This window comes from Xenopus laevis, chromosome 2S (assembly GCF_017654675.1).
Source record: "Xenopus laevis strain J_2021 chromosome 2S, Xenopus_laevis_v10.1, whole genome shotgun sequence".
Taxonomy (NCBI): Eukaryota; Metazoa; Chordata; class Amphibia; order Anura; family Pipidae; genus Xenopus; species Xenopus laevis.
In genome coordinates, this window is record NC_054374.1 from 113,075,884 (window position 1) to 113,089,567 (window position 13,684).

General features: G+C 39.8%; 1 protein-coding gene across 1 annotated transcript in view; it reads left to right on the forward strand.

Annotated features, from left to right (window-relative positions):
* The first annotated feature begins 1,937 nt into the window (after positions 1 to 1,937).
* The window catches only part of LOC108709757 (ATP-binding cassette sub-family C member 4-like), a 141,749-nt gene continuing 130,002 nt past the window's right edge, over positions 1,938 to 13,684 (forward strand). Inside the window, exon 1 of the mRNA XM_041584291.1 lies at positions 1,938 to 2,194. Within this exon, the coding sequence (XP_041440225.1) occupies positions 2,118 to 2,194 (77 nt within the window). The 5' untranslated portion in view covers positions 1,938 to 2,117. The remainder of the gene's footprint in view (positions 2,195 to 13,684) is intronic.

Here is a 13,684-nt window from a genome sequence, read left to right on the forward strand (position 1 = left end):
CCTGGGTGCTAGTGATGTGCGGATCGGGTTTTCCCCGACCCGACCTTCCTCTGCCTGCGCCTGACTTCTCCCTTCCTTTTATAGATCTGCGCTGACCCAACCCACTGATGACGTCACAAAATGAGCGAGGTTAGCAGGCGCAAGTCTATAAACCCAGAAGTCAGAAACCAGCAGTGTCAGTCATTTGCGACCCGCAAATGGGGGAGCCTGGTCGGCCTGAACCCGCAAGACCTGCGTGTATTGGGCTGGCCCACACATCACTACTGGGTACCTATCTATAAAAAAAACTGGAAATGCTGCTGGAGATGTGGATGTAGATATGGATGTTGTGAAACCAGGCTGCAGAGCTGGGGGGGGGGAGTATCTTGTCCTCAATTTCAGTCATATCTAATTAACACTGTGACACTTTTGTTCTGAAAGTCACTTGGCCTTACAATTTAGGGGCAAGTATCTAAGCACATATAGCACGTACTGTTTGTAGCTCTGTATTTTCATATATAGTGACTAAGTACCAATCACACTGGGGGTCCATTATTTATGATAATACACACAGGGAGTCATGTGGCACAAATGACATCACTTCACAATGATTATAACTGATATCTTCTCCAAGCATGGTTTATAAATATCATTTACAAGATATCCATGGTTCTTGGGTTTTATGTATATATTAGCAACAGATGCATACAAGGTGATAGTATAAAGGAGTGTTTGGCCTTATTCCAGCAGTCACAATGTGTGAGAGCACAAAATAAATGTGTGGACATCAAAACTCTAGGCAGGGTCGGACTGGCCCGACGGGATACCAGGAAAAAACCCGGTGGGCCCCCGACCCTCATGGACCCCCACCGGGCCAGACACCCCTCTCCGGTTTGTACCCAAAAACTGTTTTCCTGCTCCGCGCAGTGCTAAATGCGCGCTGAGTGACGCAGTTAGCGCATGCACTCCAGCTTTTAAACATGCACGCTCGCTTTTATACAGGCTTTTATACATGCGTGCCGAGTCGGCTTGGCGCGTCACAATAGGGGGTAGGGGCCCGGAGGGGGGCCCTAGGCAGCGGCCCTAGTGGGCCCCGGGCCCCCTAGTCCAACCCTGACTCTAGGAAGTTCATGCAGCAAGGCCACACTGTTTCCTATAAGGGTAGGACTGCACGCTGCGTCTGCATCCAACAGTTGCGTCGGATCAACGCTGCGACACCATGCGACAATTCTATCTCTTAAGTTGGCCATATACGGAGAGATCCGCTCGTTTGGTGATGTTGCCAAGCGATCGGATCTCTCTCCAATATGCCCACCTTGAGGTAACAAATGGGAACGGGCGGTCGGATCGCGGGACCGCATCAACGAACAGATGCGGCCGCGATCCGATGGGATTTTTTGTCCCATCTGATCGAGATCTGCCCAATTTTCGGCCAGATCTCGATCGGGGAAGCCCGTCGGGGGGCCCCATACACGGGCCAATAAGCTGCCGACTCGGTCTGTCGGCAGCTTTTATCGGCCCATGTATGGCCACCTTTACCTTATTTTTGTCGCAGAGTGTCGGATCGCGACAAAATTGTTCGTGGAGTCCTACCCTTACATTTCCAATCAGCGTGTGTGTGCAGTTTCAAACTAAAGCCCTTGATTGAGCTGCTGCTATTACCGATTGAAGATGACGTTGCTAAAAGGGACACGATAGTCTAAAACTGGAACACATGTAAAAGCAGTTCAGGTTGATTTGACTTGTACAAAATTGCTGCCGAAGCACATGTGCTTTTTAGTTTATAACGAACGAACTACGGACAGAGAAACTGACCTTCTACAATCAACAATTCTGTAAACTTGTGTCCGGGCCCACATGGCACTGAGTCTTTAAACAAACCACGCCCCGCCTACTAACCAATCTCCTCTGACGCGAAGAGGCACTACTGTATAAGCAGAGCAGCAAGAAGCCGACAGCCAACCAGATTGTAGCATGCAAGGGTAGGCGGAGCCGTGGTGGGTAAAGCCTTGTGTTACTGCTGTTCCTGAGCGCTGGGGCAGTGGAAGTGTTGAGTGGGTGACGGGGGCTGTTAGCGCTTCTCTGGGCTCTGTGCCTGGCTCCCCTCATGTGTAGTGGATTACTCTAAAGCAAAGAGAATGCAGCCGGTGCCGAAGCAGGGAGGAAAAGCGAACCCCGCGCAGAATGCTAACTTCTGCTCCAAACTCTTCTTCTGGTAAGGGAAGCTGCGCCGCATCCTGTTGCTAATGTCACGCGTAGTGATCCTTGTGGCGCTGCTGTATCTGTCATGTGGCGTAGACATTTGAATGTAATAAGGAACACTCGTGATAATGGCTGGAACTAATATACAGCCACGGCTGGCAGGCTCGGTGCACTTTCTTTCGTGCCCTTACTTTGTCTACTGTAACCTTTGCATATTCACTCACCTTTTATTTGCTTATGTAGAGGAGAGCTTAGGGAGCGTGTAGCGTGTGCTACTTACTGCTGCTTCTCCCTCGCTTTCCTGCCTGGACCTGCTGTCACTTGTATAAGCGAGTAGTAGAGCCAATGCCATGTACCCTGTCAGGAATGTAATGCAGGGGCTCTGCTAATGGGCCCTAATGGTCTGGCCACAACAGCAGATTTGGGGAGATTAGTTGCCCCAACGACAAATCTCCTCGGCTAGAATGAAAATTGCCTGCAGCAAGGTGCACGCGCTGCTTCATTTTCTGAAGTCGCCCGAAGTTTCCTTGTGAGGCAACTTCAGAAAACAAAGCGCTGCGTGTGGCTTGCCCCAGGCGATTTTCATTTTAGCCGGCGGAGGGCAGGGGAAGGCAGTTGGGGGAGAATGGCGCCCCGAAGAAGAGGAGATTTGTCGATGGGGCGACTAATCTCCCCGAATCTGCTCGTGTGGCCTGACCCTAATAGACTTGAGGGTACCAGGGCAGCAAGGTCTCACGTGAATAGCTGGGCATGTAGGGCCACAGCACCTGAAACATTGCATGTTTAATCATTTCAACAGGGACTGTGTGAGACAGTTTTAGGGATACTGTCATGAGAAATTTTTTTTTTTTTCAAAATACATCAGTTAGGGCAGAGACAGACGATAAGATTCGGGGAGATTTAGTTGCCCATCGCCAAATCACCTCTTCTTCGGGCGACTAATCTCCCTGAACTGCCTCCCCGTCTACTAGAATCTAAAACCCCGAAGTTGCCTCACGAGGCGATTTAGATTCTAGCCGGCGGGGAGGCAGTTCGGGGAGACTAGTCGCCCGAAGAAGAGGTGAGTTGTTGCCAGGCAATGACTCTCCACGTGTGTCTCTGCCCTTAATAGTGCTGCTCCAGCAGAGTTCTGCACTGAAATCCGTTTCTCAAAAGAGCAAACAGATTTTTTTTATATTTAATTTTGATATCTGAAATAGGGCTAGACATATTGTCAGTTTCCCAGCTGCCCCCAGTCATGTGACTTTTGCTCTGATAAACTTCAGTCACTCTTTACGGCTGTACTGCAAGTTGGAGTGATATCACCACCCTCCCTCCCCTCCACCCCAGCAGCCTAACAACAGAACAATGGGAAGGTAACCAGATAACAGCTCCCTAACACAATATAACAGCTGCCTGGTAGATCCAAGAACAACACTCAATAGTAAAATCCAGGTCCCACTGCGACACATTCAGTTACATTGAGTAGGAGAAACAACAACCTGCCAGAAAGCAGTTCCATCCTAAAGTGCTGGCTCTTTCTGAAAGCACATGACCAGACAAAATGACCTGAGATGGCTGCCTACACCAATATTACAACTAAAAAAATACACTTGCTGGTTCAGGAATTAAATTTTATATTGTAGAGTGAATTATTTGCAGTGTAAACAGTGTAATTTAGAAATATAAACTACATCATAAAAATCATGACAGAATCCCTATAAAATCGGCCTCATTCGCTCAGTATTTGTTGGGGTGAAGGAAATTGCCCATATGCTATTGAGCCCCCCTGGAATACTTTGTATGCCAACTGCAGCGCCACAAGTACCCAGGGCCGCCATTAGAAATCACGGGGCCCCGTACAACAAAATTTTTGGGGCCCCCTGGGCCCCGCCCACACTGACGACCAAGCTCCGCCCCATATCCCGCCCACATCGCAGTTAAAAGACCACACAGACATCAGCGCTAAAAAAGTAACCCCCCCCCCACACAAGTTGTAAAAAGCTATTGATGGTCAGGGCCCCCTTATAAAAAAAATTGGGGCCCCAAAAAAAAAAAATTAAAATTTTTTTTTTTTTAAAAACATTGGTGGCAGGGGCCCCCTGTTAAAAAAAACTTGGGGCCCCAACAAAAAAAAATGTAAAAAAAACTAAAAAATAAACAAACATTGGTGGCAGGGGCCCCCTTCTAAGTTAAAAACAAATTGGGGCCCCAAAAAAAAAATTTGAAAAAAAATTAATTTTTTTTTGAAAAAAAAAAAACATTGGCGGCAGGGGCCCCCTTATAAGTTAAAAACAAATTGGGGCCCCAAAAAAAAATTTGAAAAAAAATTAATTTTTTTTTGAAAAAAAAAAAAAACATTGGCGGCAGGGGCCCCCTTATAAGTTAAAAACAAATTGGGGCCCCAAAAAAAAATTTGAAAAAAAAATAATTTTTTTATGAAAAAAAAAAAAACATTGGCGGCAGGGGCCCCCTTATAAGTTAAAAACAAATTGGGGCCCCAAAAAAAAATTTGAAAAAAAATTAATTTTTTTTTGAAAAAAAAAAAAAACATTGGCGGCAGGGGCCCCCTTATAAGTTAAAAACAAATTGGGGCCCCAAAAAAAAATTTGGAGAAAAAAAAATTTTTTTGAAAAAAAAAAAAAATGGTGGCAGGGGCCCCCTTACAAGTTAAAAACAAATTGGGGCCCCAAAAAAAATTTAAAAAAAAAATAATTTTTTTTTGAAAAAAAAAAAAAACTGGTGGCAGGGGCCCCCTTACAAGTTAAAAAAATTTGGGGCCACCAAAAAGAAAATTAATTTTTTTTTAAAAAAAAAACCCAAAAAAAACCAATGGTGGCAAGGGGCCCCTTACGAGTTAAAAAAAAATTGGGGCCCCAAAAACAAAAGTTTTAAAAAAAAGATTGGTGGCAGGGGCCTATAGAATATTAAAATAATACATTGGTGGCCAGGGGATTAAAAAAAAAAAAAACACAAACTGGTGTTCAGTAGAATTGAACTCATGGCTTCAGTACTTCAACTTCGCCTCCTTTCGTGACTTCGGGTCTTTTCACCGCTTCAGGACTTCGGCTTCGGCTGTTTTCGTGACTTCGGGTCTTTGCGCTGCTTCAGGACTTCGGCTTCGGCTGTTTTCGTGACTTCGGGTCTTTTCGGCGCTTCGTGACTTCGGGACTTCGGCTTTTTCCGTGACTTCGGGTCTTTTCGTCGCATCGGCTTCTCGGCACTTCCGCATTCGGCACTGAAGAGGCAAGACGTACGGCTCGGGCGCTCGTAAGGGGGGCCCGGATCTTCAAAAAAATGCAGCGCTGCCGGGCCCCCCTTCATGCCCGGGCCCGGTACGCTTGTCCCCCCTGTCCCCCCCTGATGGCGGCCCTGCAAGTACCTGTATTAACCCTATCCTCTCACTCAATCCAGGTTCTGTATTTCTGTGGTTTATAACTGGTATCAGGTGAACAATTTGTTTTTATAATATATATTTTGTGTGGTAGTGTGCACATTGACTTTTTCCTGTACAAGTATGAAAACATAGACAGTAGCAAACATAGAAGTTTGTGGTATGGGGACCTCCAGAACAACAGGAAAATAAATGTCAAAGAAAAGAAGTTCCTGGCAGCAGGTTGAAAATGATAGATATGATGGTGCAGAAAATTAAATGACTCATTCAATTCAGAACACGGCTCCATTCAACTTGCTCATTGACCTCCAAAGAATATTTAGGAACTCATTTACTCTGAAGATTTATCAACATTTTCCATGTGTTTGTGGTACTTCTTGTGGTACAAATGAGTCTAAGATGTTGTGAATGACAGAAAACAACAAGCAGCTCTTCTGACTTTAGTTGCTGTGTTAGTAGGAAATGTAAAAATAAGTATTTTAACACAATATTTCAAATAGTACATGGTCACCCCCTACAACTGTTGGTAAAATACTACATGCACTTCCAGCACCCAAAGCAGGGATTTGCAGTTAAACAAGTCCTAGCCCTCACCCTTTGGCTGGGTGTTCAAAAACATCTGGGACTATATAGGTTGGATGTCAGAATACTAATCTGTCTTATTTCTATAAATGTAATTTATTTTAAAGAGGTTGTTCACATTAAAAGTAACTATTTATATGATGTAGAACTTGACATCCTGATACTTTTTGCAATTGGTCTTCACTTATTAATTTCTGTGGTTTTTCAATTGTTTAGCTTTATGTTTAGGAGCTCTCTAGTTTGGAATTTCAGCAGATATAATTGCTAGGGTTCAAAATATCTTAATAACCAGACAGTGGTTTGAATGAGAGAATGGAAAATGATTAGGGGAGAGGCTGAATTGGATGATAAGTAGTAAAAAGTAGCAATTTCAATAAAGTTGTAGCCTCAGAGAGCCCCATTTGAAATCTGGGAAGAGTCAGTAGTAAAAGACTATAAAAAACTATAAGAAATAAAAATGATATAATGAATGATGAATAAATAGTGTAAACCATGATCCAGTATCTCTGAACATAAGGAGACAACCACCACACATGAAACATGGTGCCTTTATGGCCGCAACAGCAAAAACATCTTGGGTCAGCCGTGGGCCAAATTTAGCTATGCGTGCTGGAACTGAATACCATCTGAGAAGAAGTTTATAGTTAGTTTACACAAGTGAAGCATTACATGTGAATTACTTAACAGTCATCCAGATAGTTTGCCAATTCTCGTAGCTCACTTTGCAAATCTGAATGCCAAGTGGCTGCATAAGTCAATTCCCTAAGGGGGAATTCGTATATACAAGTCACTATATAGAAAGAAAACAATTCAGAGGAGCTTAGGACACGGATTAACTTCCAAAGGGTATTTCTGATTTATCCTTTTGCTGTTGTAGGCCCCATTGGAAATTGACAAAGTGTAAAAGTTGGGACAGGCAAAACTGTTCCACATGGAGTAATGAATGTAATTCAGTAAAATCTTGTGCAGCATAGGATCCACATTCTCAGAATAAATAACTAATAGCATAAATGTTTTTGTGACCACCAATGAAAAGTTCCAGAGTTTTCCCAGGGGAAGGAAAGGTTTGTCCAGTAGAGGAGCTGCAAGTGTATAATTAGAGAGTAATGCTAAAGGTTGGTTATAAGAGTTCCAAATCTTTAGGGTTAACTGAAGGCAAGGACTGGCTTGAGAGGGTCTGCTGGAAGATAAACACCAAACTAAGGCTGCTGGAGAGTAGGAGGAGAAACAATTCTGGAGGTTAGGCAAGCCCAAACCTCTGTGATTCCTTGGGCGACACATTGTGTATTTACTTAATCTGGAAAATTTGCCACCCCAGACAAAGCAGATGATATGGCGCTCAAATTAGTGTAGGGCTCTCATCAGTATAGGCACTGTTAGTTTCCAGAAAAGGTGAGTTTTGGTAAAAGTGTCATTTTAACTAAATGTATAGATTCATCGATGGAATATTGTGAAGGCTCCATTTCTCTGGAAGTGATTTAAAGGGGACCCGTCACCCAAAAAAATTATTCAAAATCCTATTTTATCACATTAGTCAAGCAAAATAAACTTTAATTACACTATATAAATTATTTGAATCTTGCTTCCTTCAGTCTGGGATTTCAAAATTATAGCAAGCAGGCAGCAGCCATGTTGTGGACATTGTTATCAAGACAAGCCTTGTATCATCTCAGAATCTTATTTGTGCACCAGAATGGGGGACCCGATGTCCATCCCCATGCCCTGGCTACACAATTAAATGGTAAAGAGAACGGGGGAATGTGTGGAGAGCAGTGACATCTAGGAAGTTCTGAATGGAAAGTGAAAGTAATTGTCTGCCCCGCCTCTATGCCACTGGCATAGAGGAGTGGCAGACAATATTTGATTGACAGCTGAGATTTTTAAATGAGCTTACAACACTATGAATGCTTTAATAAAAAATTTAAATTGGATTTCATGTTTAATTTGAAAAGGACTTTTATTATACAGATTTTTGTGTCTGGGTGACAGGTCCACTTTAAGGGTCTTGAACATTGAAGGATAATTGTATTTATACAACGTATCATAGAAATTAAAAGGGCAATATTTAATATATATATATATATATATATATAAAAATGCATATATAATATATATATATATATATATATATATATATAGTTTGGTACAATGATTTAATATGCCACTTAATATGATATAAACTGTCATTTGCGGACCTGTCACCATAATAAATAATTCCAAATTATTTTCTATCATGTTAGTTGAGCAAAATAAACTCTACACTTACACTATATTACACTGTTCTGGAATTACACAGTCACAGCAAGCCATTTTGTGGACACTTATTAAGACAATTGTGTATCACCCCAAAATCTTTTGTATGCAACAGAATAGGGACCTAATGCCCATGTGCAGTGCCCTACATAATTATTAAGACTGAGGAGGAAAGGGGAAATGTGGGGAGTGCAGTGACATGTAGGAATTGCTGAATGGAAAGCGAAAGTAATTGACTGCTCCACCTGTATGCCTCAGGCATAGAGGTAGGGCAGATAATATTTGATTGACTACTCAGATATTTAAACACCTTTAATTGTTTTTTTAATGAAAAACAGAATTTGTGTTCCATTTTTAATTTGCAAAGGACTTTCATTATACAGCTTTTTATGTGTAGGTGACAGGTCCGCTTTAAGTATTCATTTTGGGGCTATAGTTTTCCTTTAGGTCTGCAAACAGCTCTGTGAAGCATTGTCATACAGTAACAGAACAAAGGTTGGCATGCTATGGTTTCCCTTACAGTTTTCCTGTATCTGCCCTTAGAATTCACTTTGGGAATTAAAAACATTTCAGTAGATAATTTAGACACAATGTCCAAGTTTTCCTGACCTGTTTCACTTTGCTGTAAATTCATGAAACAGCAAAAAAATTGCCAACTGCATTGAAGTCAATAAGCGACAATTTTTTTTTGATGTGCAACAAATTGGACACATTGGAGTCTATGGGAATTACCTGGTGAAAAATGTTGCTTGTCACTACTTAATTAAAAGCCAATTGTGGATGTGTGTTGGACAGTATTTCTCCATTTGAAATTGTATAAGACTACTGTACATGGGATGTTTTGACTGACGCTGTGCTCAGGAAAGCATTGGCAATCTAAATACTCCTATCAGATAATGCTTCCCATGTATGTGTGTTTACCCTGGGGTGGTGGTGGTGCTAGTTCAGTCGACTCTTCTTTCTCCACATGGGGAAACATAGCTTATCCACATACAGTAATTGTGCTGTCCTTGGATTCATATTGAATATGCTATTGAGTGCTTTATTTCAGATGATGCAGCAGCCATGTCAACCAAAAAAAATTTTTTTTTGCCTAATAAAATAAAAGACGATAAGCAACTTTCCACTATGAATTTAGAAAAAATGTTAGTGCTTTACAATTTATTTATAAATGAATTTGCTATTAAAAGAATTTGCTTAATTCCTGGCTGTTAATTTTTTGGTTTGTGTTACACGGTTTCAAAAGCCAGAGCCACCAGGGCAGAGAATAGAGGGGCAGACAAACACTGCTTTCAATAGCAATACATACTGTATACAAATAACCATAGAACTTGCCAGCCCTAAATATAATAATAGCTAATTATACTTATTTTTAGGCTTATTATTAAAATCCCAGACTGAAGGCAACAGATGATGAAAAATAGTTGATTCTGCTAAAATTGGAATGTGTAAATTTTTGTTCAGTTTTAGTTTGGTATTTGGATGATTCTTTTTTGGAAGATTCGGCATGAAATGGAAAACAAAAATATTTGTGAACATACTGTATTGTTGGAAAATTAAACAATTCATACTATTCACCCTTAAAAAAGATTATTCTGTATTTTTAAACGTAATGTCTTCATGGACATCTGTCCACCCACCTGCCACAAAAGCAGCACACTTGTATATGAACTTCAGAATGTTTTTTTTTTTTTTGCATTAACAGCATTCATTGTACAAACAAATTAAACTATACACTGTTCCATTATCCTTGAGTTCCACCTGGTCAAATAGCATGTGTGCTGTAGTCTTATTGTCTGAGAGTGAGTAGTGTGTGCGACCATAATGAGAAGATTTACACAAACACAAGGATAGGGATCTTGTATAGACAGTGTACTTATACAGCTCTGTCTACAGAGTCCATCATCACGCAATTGTTTAGAAATATGTAATGTAAACTTATTACATATACAGCTGTGTTTTTTCATCCCTAAATTATGTCATATTTTTTACACCATTCCATTAAAGGAAAAGGAAGGGTTAAAACTAAGTAAGCTTTATCAGAAAGGTCCACCTATATATACACCAGTAAACTCTCAAAGTAATGCTGCTCTCTCCAAAGAAACACAGCATTTCTTTCCTTCTATTGTGCTTCTGTATCAGACTTCTTACCTTCATCTTAAACCTCCTTGCCCCAGGCGTGAGCATGCTCAGTTTGCTCCTCTCCCCCCCCTTCTCTGCTGTAATCTGAGCCCAGAGCTATAAGTGAGACTCAGGCAGGAAGTGATGTCACACCAAGCTAATACTGCAGCTGCTATCCTAAACAGACAGAGAGCTTCTAGAGCTTTTTACTCAGGTGTGGTAAAACATTCTACAGAATAAATATAGTATTCTAGCTTGCACTATTGCAGCTAATCTATTGGCAATAAAATGATTCCGTACCTTTCCTTCTCTCTTAAATAACATATTGAAGCTAGTGGGGTGAATTAAGGCAGCAAAGACAGAAAAAGCCTTACAGTCAGTTTTCATCACTGATGATCTTACTTATCATCCGCATTGACTGGTGCCTTCCCTTGGGTAAAATTACTGGTGGAATGAGTTAGTGCACACAGTGGTACATACCATTTCTAATAAATAATTTGGATTCACAAAATAAATGGTCATCAAATACATATGTGCCTGGGTATTGTTTGGTAACCTACACATCTCCAGGCAGAGTTAGCTGCACTGTTTGGATTATAATGGAATTTACAGTAGATGTATGTTTCTGCTCCACTTGCTGCCTCCTCCTACTCTCTTGTACATAACTGTTTTTTTTACATGATATTTAAATCTCTTGTTTATAAAAGTCAATTTTTTTTCCTGTTTGCGTCACCTTGTATAAACACATTGATAATGTTGCAAGTATGTTTCTAAATACGGTTTGTAGTTTGTGCTCAGTGTCAGACTGGGACACCAGGGGCCCACCCAAAAACCTTAGACCAGGGTCCACTCTCGGTACTAATATTCTTAATCTCCTCAATCAACCTCTATTCTCCTAGTTTGTTTTCTTTATACTATAATCAATTATTCCATCTATTTAGCCTCTTTGTTCTCATAGAAATAGGGAATGGGCATGAAATAAACCAAAAGTTTAGCAGCATGAGGGCCCTCTGACACCTGGGCCCACCAGGAGTTTTCCTGGTATCTCGGTGGGCCAGTCCGACATTGTTTGTGCTATATGATCACAGCAACCAATTCTTTACTGCATATCCATGAAAGTTATTACATGGGAAAACTAATCATTGGTAATTTCAATTCACTATAAACTTCAGAGTAAAATACTGCAATCAAGTAGTCTCGTGAGAGAGCTGCTCAGATAGCAGTGGCACCAAGTTTATTTTGATATAGATAGTTGGAACCTCTCGTAAGTACCTTTCACCAAGTTTTGAAACTATTGTTTACACTTTGGGTGTGGTCTTCTCTTACCTTTTTGTTTTCAGTATCATACAATATAATATAATATAAATATATATATATATATATATATATATATATATATATATATATATATATATATATATATATATATATATAAAATTCAGTACCAAAACTCTTGAGTGTTAATAATTGTGTTTGCACTTTTTATGATTTATATATATAAAATAATGTTTAATACAATGTATTTATTTATAGACACAAATTTTGTCAAAAATAGGTCAGTAGAACCAATTAAAAAGTCAGTACTTTTGCTATAATTTGGTTGAGTAACACAGGTTTCCGATAATGTTTAATCATACAGTTTAATCTATGTGTAAATGTAGTAGTTGATTTTTTTCTGTAGACTAGAGGATGCCTAAAAAAAGCGCCACTACAAAGACATTGTGCATTACATGAAAACAGACTCTGTTTACAAATAGCAAGAGATTTACTCTGGAGAGTAGCCATTTAGGCTGCTTCCTGGATGTCTGTTTAGGGCAATATATCAAATGTTAACTGGGCTAATTCACACTTGGGCAGTAACCCCATCTATAAAACAAATGCTCTGTAAGGTTACAAATTTATTGTTATTGCTACATTTTATTACTTATCTTTATATTCATGTCCTCTCCTATTCATATTCCAGTCTCTTATTCATATTAATGCATGGTTGTTAGGGTAATTTGGACCCTAGCAACCAGATTGCTTATATACCTGGAGAGCTGTTGAATAAAAAGCTAAATAACTCAAAAACCATAAATAATAAAAAATGAAAACCAATTGCTAATTGTCTCAGAATAGCATGCTCTGCATCATACTAAAAGTTTATTTAAGGATGAACAACCCCTTTAAAGAGATACTGATACCTGAAAATAAACTTTTTTAATATCTATCATAACATTATCTTTGATTGCTATTTATAATTTTGCCATAAAAGTATCTGCCTGATGCTTTTACATTACCTTTCTTACCCCCTTTTTCCCTATAAGGGGGCTGCCATATTTGTGCAGCAGTAGTCTGTTAGCATTAGAAACTCTAACTGACAGGTTGAGATGGGATAGCAATGTGCAATATGCAATATGCAAAAAAATAGGCACTTGCCTTCTTGTAATGTAGATGTAATTGTTGCTACCCATAAAAATGCCCTTCCATTGTGGGTAGCGGGCATTACCGTATATAAAACAAATAGGGGGAAATGTAAAAAAAAAAAAAAGAAAAAAACAATTTGCACAAATAAGAATAAAAATTTGAATTTCACTTTTGTACTTTTAAGAAGTGCAATTATAGCACTGTTGATTCACATTTTCAACCTTCCCCATAGGCTAACATTGACTTCGGTAGCTTTTAGATGCCGAACTAGGGGGTCGAAGTTTTTTTTAAAGAGACAGTACTTCGACTATCGAATGGTTGAATAGTCGAATGATTTTTAGTTTGAATCCTTCGATACGAAGTCGTAGTTGTAGTCGAAGGTCGAAGTAGCCCATTCGATGGTCGAAGTAGCCCAAAAAAAACTTCGAAATTCAACGTTTTTTAACTTCGAATCCTTCACTCGAAGTTAGTGAATCGGCCCCTTAAAGTTAACTCAGAGGTGAACAATCCCTTTGAAATATACAGTTTTGTGGGTTTACCTTACTTTCTGGAGTATTTTAGCCACAAAAATGCAGAGAATGTCTTTGTCTTGCAGATACATTTGTCGGCTATTAAAATTCATATTCACTTTATATATATTTTGTTTTGTCTGTATGACAGTATATAATAGTTTGGTATTCTTATGCATATTTGGCGTAATACTCCTGAGTTCAACTGCATGTGGCAGTTAAAATACTGTCATAAAGTCATAAAAACTGCTAAAAAGTA